The sequence below is a fragment of a genome, unplaced genomic scaffold (genome assembly GCF_019419815.1).
Source record: "Pyrus x bretschneideri cultivar Hongxiangsu unplaced genomic scaffold, Pyrus_bretschneideri_v1 Contig136, whole genome shotgun sequence".
Taxonomy (NCBI): Eukaryota; Viridiplantae; Streptophyta; class Magnoliopsida; order Rosales; family Rosaceae; genus Pyrus; species Pyrus x bretschneideri.
Window position 1 is genome coordinate 226,690 of NW_025999431.1, and position 11,622 is coordinate 238,311.

The window sequence follows — 11,622 nt, forward strand, 5'->3', positions numbered from 1 at the left end:
TGTTACTAAATGCATGCGAAATCATGATTGTTATTCGTTTTTTCTCTTTCTTGGCAAATTTCCAAATTACTATGCAATATATGTGCATTCTTTATGATTCGGGCATGGACTTGTAAGAAAGATGTGAATATAAATTTGATACTCTTTAACTATTTTCAGAAGAGGGAGACGGAGCAAGTATGCAGCAGAAGGTGCTTGTTGCTTTTGTGCCGATGCTCTTTGTCATGCTCATGCTTGCCTATTGTCTCTGTATCCACAAACGACAACAAGATGGTTAAGACTCTTTAGGGAGAAAAACATGTCAATTTAGCAACTAGCTAATCCCAGTTAATTTCTTAAATCATTTTGTTAAGGGAAAACTTTGTCTATGTCTGGTTATCGTTCGCTGGAAACAATGGAGAGTTGCAGTGTTGGGTGTAGAGAGAAATACACTCATCTTTATTTTCTTCTTTTTATTTATTAAGGCAATTTTGAGAGTTTAGAAATTCTATGGTGTGATCTGTTGAATATTTCTCTCCTCGTAGCTCTCTTATCAGACGATATAAAACGTGACAAGGACACGGAGAATGCGATATACAACTAGTTACATCCGAGATTTTGCCCTCCCGCAGATCAAATGATAAAAGATAAACGAATAAAGAATAAGCAGCACTCCGAAGCCTTAGCAACTACCACTCTGCAAGTAATTTCTGGTATCATGAATCTACTACTTCCCTACAACATGCTCCGGTAGAAAATCAGCACATTTCAACAGCAATCATAAGCATCGATTACTTCGTTGTTGAGCTTCAAATGCATACATATGCATGCGACGATATAAAAATCATTAGCTTATACTGCTAACGAAAGGGAGGGTAACAAAAGAGAAAACAGGTGTTCCTGTCATTCCAAATCGAAACATGAGTCCGATACAAGCTTTCTTTTTATTTAAGTACATATCTGTTTTGCTGATGTGCTCAGCGTGTAGCTTGAATGACAAGGGGAAATTTGAAATGTATATTATTTGGTATACCTGAAAAAGTCATACTTAAGAAAAATGCAGAATCCTTCACCGGACAAACTAAGAACTTGCACCAAAAACACGAATTCTATGTTCAATAGGAGCCCGGCAACATGGGCAGGTGGCCTTACCTTTTTTCCCGTAATCATCATTGCAATTGGCACAAAGAACTTGATGAGCACATGGCAGGAAAACAACAGAGACTTCATCTCTCATGCAAATTATGCATTCCCTATCACAGCCCACTTCTTTCTCTGCTGATTTCTCCAGGTTATCCAAATCACGAAGCATCTTAGCAATAGTTTCTCCTTTGGGTTTTGCACCTTCTGGGATTGCTTTTGGCAACGCATTTGATTGATGTACCGATTCAGTAGACTGGGCGGATACTTTTAGACGTGAGAGTTCCTGCTCAAGTCTTTGCAGGTCATCCTTGTGACGCTGGAAATCTATTTCTATCTTTAGGCGCAAAGTTTCAAGCTTTCTTTTATTACTAGCCTCAGCTGCTTCCTTAGCACGTCGTTCCTCTTCCACTTGAGTCAAGGCTTCCTCCTTAGCCTTCAGTTCCTGCCTCCATTTCACCTGTAACAAGATATTCGCAGAACAGAGTTGTTGCATTGGCATGTGTTTCGTACTATATAAGGATAACTGTTAAAATGGAACTGAAGTAACTGCATTTGAAGATATACAAACAAGTTTTTCCTAGAGAGAAGAAATTATAGAACATCAATGGAGAGTGATTTTACCTTCTGCACTGAACAGAAATAGTATAAAATGTAGTTGAAGACTCACTAAGGTAAGGATATATGGCATGCAATGGGATGAAATTGTACGACAAATTTTAAACAGGAGAATAGAGCAAGGTAATTGAGCTAGGCCAGCACTATGGCCACCAACCAGAAAGATGAACTCCACACCCTTCAAAAAGACTTACTACAATTTTGTCCTCCCATATAATCACCTAAAGAGTCTGTCGTCACACCCCAGTCAAAGGGTGCTGCGTCTAGGACTAGCTGATAAGATGCTGGGTTAACCCGAAAAACAGGAAGTCTTGGATTCGAGGTATTTTGGGAATACTGATGGATGAAGTGAGCACTTCTGTGATAGGTAATAGCACCACTTATAATTCAGTCAATGTAAACTTCAGAGACCAACAAAGTGATAGGGAAGAAGACTAGAGGGAATCATAAAGGAAGAGAGTGAGAGGAGAAAAAGAAGATTAGAGAGTGGGAAAACCAAATTCAAATCAGTACTTATTTTATCCTGGTAATAAAAACTAATGATAAGGAACAAGAGAAAAAACTGGATTACATCATACAATTGATTGAGAAAGGCAAAAACTGAAATTTCATACGGCTATTCTTGCATATAGCAACCTTGCAACTCCTAAGAAATTTAAACAAAAGTGACAAACGAAATTTTTCAAACAATGTTCCGTTATACTGTATTCAATATAGAGTAATCCCACACTTCAATTAAGCAGCATCCAACAAGGTAAAATGACATATAATGCTAGAATCATCCAGGATCTACCAAGACAATATTTTTCAGACAAATTCAGGGCTCGTCAGGGAAGTGCTTTTAAAAGACTGAAACTTCTTTTCAAGAAAATGTTTTTAATACCAATCCTTAGTAAAAGCAATTCAAGTGCCTTTAGAACCCAAAAACATTTTCCCTAAAAGCACTTTCAGTCATTTAAAAGAAATGCCTAAACGAGCTCTCATTCTAACTGGTAAGTACAGGCTGCCACTTAATTAAAACTAAATCATAATTGAAAACTTTGCACGACTTTATTTTTTGATAGTTTCTGATAGAGGATAAAGTAGATTTCTTCTATTGTACAAGTGGTTATGACATCACCCTCAAGAGTAGGTTTTGAGGGTTGAAAAATTAGATGTCAATTTGCTGGACTTATGCCCTCCTACCTATTACAAAATCTCCCCACCTTATGCTACCAAGAAGATCAGAAATATGAAATCTCCACTACTGAGGTTAAAGAACCAAAGCCAGGTCCAAGAAATTTATCTTGTTGCATTCTCTCCCAATTGAGTTGAAGACCATTAGTCGAACTAAAATTGCTAGTATCAGCAAAGCAAACCACAAAATTCCCCTCACAACCAACCTGAAGTTCTTAAATAACTATGACTGTTGAGAATGAGACTCTTGAGCCATAAAGGAAAAAAATATAAATAGTAAAGACCCCGCAACAAATACATTAACCATTAAAATATATCCATAAGAAAGCACAGACCATGATTAATTTATGAAAACATTCTTAAGTCAAAGTCAACAAAATTTTACCTAGCAACTATAGAATGCAAACAAAGTATTACAACCTTCATGGAGTTACAACAATACTTCAGTATTTCACATGTGCGTCTAGTCCATACAATTCACAAGTGGCTCCGCAGGTGGACAAATATTATAAGAGAACAGAAAAAGGTTGGAATCTCTGGGCTCACCATCATAAGAATATTGACCATCCCCTTACAAGTACTGAAGTAACAGCTGAGCAAAAGAATGAAAGCAAACAGATGATAGAACAAACAATACCAGCCTATGATTCTTGACTTCTCCATTATTCTAAATGAAACTTTTGAATCTTAACTTTTAGATGACAGGGCTTGAACTTGCATATTGCACTATGTAAATTATTCCTCCACATCCAGTGATGCCGCAACCATTGAACTGTAAAACTTTGTTTCAATTGTTGTTCAAGTTGTTGCTTCATTCACTCACTTATTCAAAACTAAGCATTTGGTTCTAATCAAGGGTTGCACGACTTTCTATGAAACACAAACCATCACCCTATTTAAGTTACCAGACGCATCAACAACCTGTAAATTCAAATCACACGAACATAGCATTGTGTAAAAAGAAAAATGTTAGGTGTGTGCATATGTGCAAAGATAAAACACATAAATGTAACCAACCTCAGCTTCTTTCTGATCATGCTTCATCCGAGCCAAATGTTGTTGCAATTCTGAAATCTTCTCTTTCTCCTCTGCAATCTCTTCCTGCAATTTAGTTTTCTGTTTCTCCCAAGCCAAAAGCCTCTTCAGATATTTTTTCTCCCTCTTTGCAACCTCCAAACAAGTTGTTACTGACTCTGATGCACTCAGTTTAGAAGCCTCCATCTCTGCTCTGATTTCTGCATTCTCAGTCTCAAGCCGTCTCACAGCTGCATTTGCGCGGTCCACTTGACCACTGGCCTTTCTTAGAGCGTTTTCCATTTCTGAGAGTCTCTTCATGGTTGAGTCCTCAAGAGTTTGCTTCCCTTTCTTCAACCTTTGAGTCTCCTCCCTTTCGAGCCTCAGCATTTTAAGCTCTGCAAGATCGTGACTGAGCTTTGTTGCAGCCTGCATTGCCTTCTGGTGCGCCCATTCCTTCCGTTCCTTAACTTGCTTCTCAAGCTCTTTTACTTGATGAAGTAGAGTAACTATCACCTCATTCTTTTGATCTTCCCCAACAAACTCCATATTCTCATCAAGATTCAAATCGCGAAACTTACTCAACACTGAGTTAACCACCTCCTGGTTCTTTGAATTCTTTGACTCATCAGACTGCTGAACTGCAGCTTCAGACCCCAGTCCAACCGAGGTGTCCCCACTAGTTAAACTGTTCAGGCAAGCCTGTGGTTGAGCATTTAACTGTTTTGAGTTTGCTCGAAAACCAGCTGCAAACATTGCAACATTCCTTTTCAACAACGACTTCATGGAGGGAGAAAGGTTAAACCTCTTGGGACACTCAATATCCCTTTGCAAAGTCAATTCAGCACCATAAGAGAAAAACCCATGAACCGGAAACTCTGAAGCTCCCCCATCTCCAAACCCCCAACCACCATGAAACCTACAAAGTGCAGGAGCCATAACACCAACTGAATGGTTACCATTACTACCAGATTCAACATTACTGGATGTCGAGCTACTATTTTCATTACCTCCACTGGGAAGGGAGGGAATTTCCATAGTACTTGCCCGACCCACATGAAGATCACTCATAAGCAAACACCACATAGCATCACCTTTACTTAAATGTGGCCTAACTTGTTGCAACATACACACCATACCCGCAAGCGAGTACTCCTCCAGCTGCCTTAAATCAGCAAAAACAGGCTCAGCCTCATCCGACTTCCCATTACTGCTTCCACAACTACTATTCAAATAAGCCAATGAATTATGCATAATGTTGGTTAACACATCCATACCGCCATAGCAATGCCCATTTCGTAATATCGCTTTAAGTGCGGCATCCTCATCATAACCCAACGCAACTAGCTTAGAAATAGCCTCATTGTACAAAAATTCCAAATTTTTCAATAAAATCTCCTCCAATTGTTCCTCGGTGCAGTAACCCCACCCGCTCTCATCCAAATTGGGGTTGGGGCCTGGGATCGATTTAGGGTTCTGGGTGGAATCGTTGTTGGAACCCAGATGGTGATTGAATGGTTTGAGACCCGATTCGAGTATGGATTTGGAGATTGACGCCCTATCAAAGTGACAACAATAATCGACATCGGGTTTTGTAGATCGGGGCTTTCGATTTGTACGGATGTGCTTCTCTCTCACAGTGCAACCCATTCTGTGTGTATAGATAGATAGATATATAAACAGCTGTATCTATAGGCTGAAGAATAAAATGTAAATAAAAAACAAACAAAATCATGCAAATAAAAAGGGTAGGAAAATCTCTGTGCGAAAATAATCGAATGAAGTTTTAGAGAAACTCACATGGAATTTGGCGACGATCGGCGTCTGGTTGCGGTCTGAGTTGCTGGGGCAGAGAGAAAGGGGAGAAGGGAGAGTAAGCGGAGGGCTTGCGAACCACAATGGGTGGGTAGGGACATTGGATTGTGGGCCACTGGCCCACTGCGAAATAGGATCCCCAACCCAAAGTCTCCAATCCGCGAGATTTTTCAATGGGCTAAAAAAATGAGATGGTACGTCATTTGTCATTGTATAAGTGGAGGGAAATGTTTATTTATTTATTTTTTTTAAGTGTTTATCCACTTTTATGACAATATATAACACATGTGCCCATGTTTCCGAACACGTTGAAAAATCTATTACCAACTACAACTTCTTGGGCCAAAACTGTTTTTATATTTATTGAAAACTATCATCGGGATACCAAAAGGTCTAATCGTGTGGTCCCCATAAGAGTATTTTTCTTCTAAATATAGAACTTTGAAGTGCACAATTAGATTTTTAAAGTGTCAATAACAATTACTTTTTTATTTTGTTTATTAAGCATAATTTTGTTTTTTTTAATATATAACTATATATTTACAATAAAGGGGTGAGAGGATAAATTGTTTGCAAAGTCGTCGTTCTTGAGATTCAAACCTGAGTATAAGTAGAAAAAATTAATTAAATGTGAAAATGAATTACACTAGATTGTAGTATAAGTAGAAAAAATTATTATCTCCATTAATGCTCAAAATTAGGAGGTCAACATAAGACCAGTACGATCAACCCTTCGTGGGCTTGGATAATAAAGCTAATTTATGGACAACATAATATAAGTGGTTCAACCCCAAAAATAGTTACTCTCACTATTATGGTCTGGTATATATTTAATGTTGATCATAATAACTCTTAAGACAATGTAATGTAATTTTGCTTATGTGGATATAATCGCTTGTAAGGGGTATTCGACCGCTTTATATAGGCCCTAAGTGAGCCCCAAAAAGTCCTCCGCTCTTAATTATCTCACCGCCCTATCATTTATTAGGCAAACTTGTAGATACGACCTATAAGCTATTCCTTCATTGTTCGCTCAACACGTGGAGAGGAAGTGACATTTACACAAAGCTTTTTGCATGATTTTTTGTGTCGACGCACCTCGACTAAGTTTATCATTAGCAAGTGGAAAAGCACTTTACCTGAGTGCTAGGCTTGACAACATTTATGTCTGTTCATAGACCTTTTTTTTCCTATCGAGGGCCAATCGTGGTTGGCAGTTAACTCTAGATAAATTTGTCCTTGAAACTCTGTACCAGAAAGTTATCAAGTTTGCTAATTGGCTTGAATGGTCAGAAAGTACTTTAAATTTTGATATCGCCTCTTCTTGTGGCTATTAGAGGTCATTGATGGCATGTCGTCTTTCGTTCTCGTGGTGGTGTTCAGTCATCTAGATTTCTTGGGCTGGCTTGTAGACCTAATGTCTTGATCATCTCATCCTTAGTGGACTTTCCAAGCCCATCTATTGTGCCTAAAAACAACCATATATTATTTTAATAAGTCAAAAATGACCCTGCATTAACAAGTCCCCTACTCTTCATTCAAGGGCTTTTTCTTGTTATGGAATTGTCACGGTCGGTCGGTCTTTCTCTTAAAATAATTTAGAGTTGATTTTTTTTTGCAAGTGTGCAACGATCTGGTTCTCCTCTTTACCCAAAGCACTCGGTCCCGTAGAATGTCAATAGTTTCTTAACTCCTTACACAACGAGGAAGTCAATGTGCTTTGGTTTTCCGATGTATGTAGTGCACGTGTCTGACTTTTGCTGGAGGATGAATCAAAGCGTTTGGCATTGGAGGCATAGTGGGTAGGCATGACGTTGTGAGAGATAAGGTCTCTCCAACCTTGAGAATAAACTCAGTGAAATAGCCAACTTTTCCCAACACTACAACGTGTACTTCCATCATCTTTGACCAAATCTTGAAGTTAACTTGAACCCAAACGGCAAGCGTTGATGTTTGTTGATTCGTTTGGAGTCGTTGAGGCATGATTCAAGATAAGAATCATTTCTCTGGGTTTCCTATCATCATCCATTAGTGCAGTGGACAACGATAATGGTGATTAGGGTTTCGATGTCGCCTAAAAACAACATGCGATGGTAGGATTTTTCGGTGGTAGGGTTAGGACTTTTTTGGGAAAATACAGCCATAAACCTTGTAATACCCTGAAAATTTAAATACATGAATTAGATATTCATAATTATGAATATGTGGAGAAAACAAAAAACAAATTGGTTTATAGTTATGAAAATTGAATTGAGAAATTTTAAAATTTTAAAATTTATCGGTGAGTGAAAAAGACAAAAATGCCCTAGTTGGCTTAACATAATTATACGAGGACGTATTTTATCCTCATATATTTTAAACTATTTCTTGCCATATTTGGATAAAGCTCAGTCCCACGAGCGTGTAGGTGAAAACCGTTTGCCAAACAAAGTTATAATGGGTGAAATATAAACGAATGAAGATAGGGGCGAAATGGTCCTTTTGCCGTGAATCTGGAATGCTCCAGATTTGTTGGAGCTTTGCCTTGGTGTAGAAAAGCCACGTGGTGGCTATGGTAAAAAGAAAAAAAAAGAGGGGAGAGGATGAAAAACCAATTGAAGAAAGGAGGAAACAGAAAAGAAAAAAGAAAAGGAGGAAGAAGAAGAGGGGGGCTTCCCAATCGGGGAGAAGGAAAAGTGAGAGGGACCAATCAGAAAGAGGGAAAAGAGGGGAAAGGAGAGAAAAAAAAAAGAAGAAGAAAAACTGGGTCTCCCTTGACCCGTGCTCCCCGATCGACGGAAACCATGGAAAACAGTGGTTTTTCGACATAATTCCGGTGAATTACGCCGAGACAACACCTGAGAAATACTCCACGGCCCTCCCTCTACCAATTCCACCAAAAAATTTAGGAAATTTGGCATTGGATTTAGGGAAAAATTGCATCGGTGGGTGAGAGGGTTATTTGCCGAATTCCACCATTTCTGAAACGTTCTCTTCCAATTACCACCACCATTAGATTTCTCTTGAGCCCTATAACAAAGCCCAACCAGTTGTAGGGGTGGCGAAGCACCGAAGAAGTTTAATCAAAGCCACCCCAATTCTAGGGTTCCAGCGGGTTCAAGGCAAATTCGAGCACTTCCCGGCCACCACCAGCAGCGGCGCGTGGCCAGTGGGCAACGCTGCCCTTTTCATACAGATTTGGATATTTTAAATCCATATTTGGCAACTATTTGATGTGATTCAATTGTGAAAGCTAATGTTGAATATTTCCATTACTAGACTATTTTCGGAAATGGATAAAAGAATGAAGGATAAACTATGAAAGGTTTGATCCCGCTCAAGGGTACGTCGGCAGTCTAACGGAAATTAGATGCAGCCTTAAAAATAACCGAGTTTAATCTTTTGTTGAAAATTTTTCTAAGAAAAAGAATTGGGTCATTACTTTAAAATTTTACCTTATATTTTTGGTAAACAAATTTAGGTTATAGATTTTGTGAGTATCTAAGAATTAAATAAAAGAATTGTGATAAATGGTAGAAATTAAACAAGAGTTTAATTTGGGGCTATCATAGTAATTATCTTCCGAAATAAAATTTTTGGGTCGGGGCGTTACAAACCTACTCTATTGTTAAGATAAAATTGATAGTAGAGAATAAGGGTTATATTTAAATGTGTGTAGAGAATAAGGGTTATATTTAAATGTATGTTCTTCTCTCTAAGAGGCTCGATATATATACATGTACAAGTTGACTAGGCAAACAAGGAATTAGGGGTGAGCATGGGTCGGGCCGGGCCGGGCCCAAATTTGAAGGGACCGGACCAATTTTAAAATGAAACGGGGAGGGGCCAAGCCGAGTATAGCGTTTTTTATTATTGGAACTGTTTGAAATGGGCCGGTTCCAGTTGAGGTCCACGGGTCCATTTGCTTCACTTTTTTTTTTCAAAACCGGATTAATAATTTGTTATCATCCATTGCTTCGTCAAACGAAAATTTCGGTCAAGATCATACCATAAAAACTTAATTCAAATTCTTTAGCAAATTTGGGGAATCAAAGAACAAAAATCTGGACAGTTTAAATTTAATTCCTTTTAACAATAACAATTTCTATAAATGCCCAAGTTTGTTACCTAATTGAGAATTTTCTTGGTCTCAGATTCCTCTCTCTGTTGACAGAAAAGTTATAGAAGAAATCAACAATTTCAGGATGAACATAAAGAATTAAGAACCCTAAATTCCTAAATAAGAAAGAATTAAGAAACCCTAAAATTTGAATTGCTATTGAAGTAGCTCTGAAATTGAACAAACTAAAAAACTTAAATTCCCAAATCACAAAGAAACCCACATAATTCAAAAACCCTAATTCATAAATTACCTTGGGATTTACAGGAAGATGGTAAGGTGATGTCGTGTGGTGGCAGTAATCTGTGATGTTGACATAATCGAATTTGAATCGACTTAGTGATTGTCAAGAACAAAAAATTATAAACAGAGGTGAAAGGACAACAAGAAACGAGTCGAAGGAGTCGAGTTGAGGCTTGAGGGTAGGGGAGACTACGAAGAACGAGAAACTTAGTGCAGTCTAGGGAGTGGGAATGGGGGAGGGACTAAAATTCTGAAAGTTTAAAACCATTAGAAACCCAAAACCTTATGTTAAACGGGCCAGTCAGGGGGCCCGTGGTTCTCAAGTTATGGACCCGCACCACCCCGTAAATACTCTCGTCCCATCTCGCTCCGTTTCGTCTCTACTAATTTTGGCCCCGCCCCTACTCGCGGGTCCAGGACCAGTTTGCCCACCCCTACAAGGAATCCCTCAGAATAAGGAAATTACAATCCTGCAATAAATACATCGAAATATTGACTCACGCCAACACCATTATCCACAACCATCGCTTCAAGGCTCATCTGCAACACTCCATCAAAACCATTTATCCAAGCACCATTTTACTCAATTCGTACAACACCCCTGCTCCTCCATCAGATTTCTTCTCATTGCCTTAACGACAACGTAGCGTTTGGGACAACCATGAAAATGGAGCATCCCTTCAAAGTTCAAATATTTACATGTTGAATTACTCTATTAATGGTCCCATTTTCATTCACAATGATGACTACAACAATATTGCTATGTGGAACCCGTCAATTCAAAAGTCCAAGAGGATCGTCGGGCCAACCATTGAGATTGAGCAGTTGCCGTCATCAGATTTGGGGATGAACCTTCTATATTCGGGTACGATTCAACTGCTCATGACTATAAAATATTTGGCACTTATGGGGTTCGATAATAGCATATCGCAAGTGTAAATTTTAGTCTAAAATAATCAAACTCATGGAAAAGGAACTTGCCTTGGAATGCTTTTGAAGCACGCATCCAGAGTTCAGATAAAAATTGACATGCAAATTCTAACTGTTGATCCTTCGAGCCAGAAGTATCAGGACTTTGACACCCCGGTCAGTTAGGGTGACACTTTTGTGATGGGTTTGGAGGTCTTGCAAGAAACAGAACCAAACACGGACGATGATATCCCATGTTCAAGGAGTTAATACATTTGAACTCCTAGAAAAAAAACTAGAAATCACAATCAAGCCTCAAAAGGCACAAAAGGACGGTGCTAAGCCATCTAGAAAAAAAACCTAATTACAAGGGGGGCAAGGAAGCCCATCTTGAGAAAGAACAAGAACCGACGAGGGAAGGGGTTGTGACGCCCATCTGTAGTTTCCCACCCTCTACAAAGCCAAAGCTGCAGCCTCATGAGCTGCTCTATTTGTCTTCCTTGAAACCCATCGCCAACTGACAGCATTGAAAAACAACTGAAGCCTCCAAATCTCAGACATAATAGAGAAAATTTTCCACATAGCACTAGCACTCTTTTTTGTTATGTAGTCCACTACTTCCTTAGAGT

General features: G+C 38.8%; 1 protein-coding gene across 1 annotated transcript; it reads right to left on the reverse strand.

The window, feature by feature from the left end:
• Nucleotides 1-860: 860 nt before the first annotated feature.
• LOC125475102 (MND1-interacting protein 1) lies at nt 861-5,885 on the reverse strand. Its single transcript, XM_048579465.1, has 3 exons — nt 5,728-5,885; nt 3,931-5,578; nt 861-1,579 (listed from the first exon to the last, which is right to left on the reverse strand). The coding sequence occupies exons 1-3, from the start codon at nt 5,841-5,843 to the stop codon at nt 1,061-1,063; spliced, it is 2,283 nt and encodes a 760-aa protein (XP_048435422.1). The 5' UTR covers nt 5,844-5,885; the 3' UTR covers nt 861-1,060.
• Between the last annotated feature and the right edge of the window lie 5,737 nt (nt 5,886-11,622).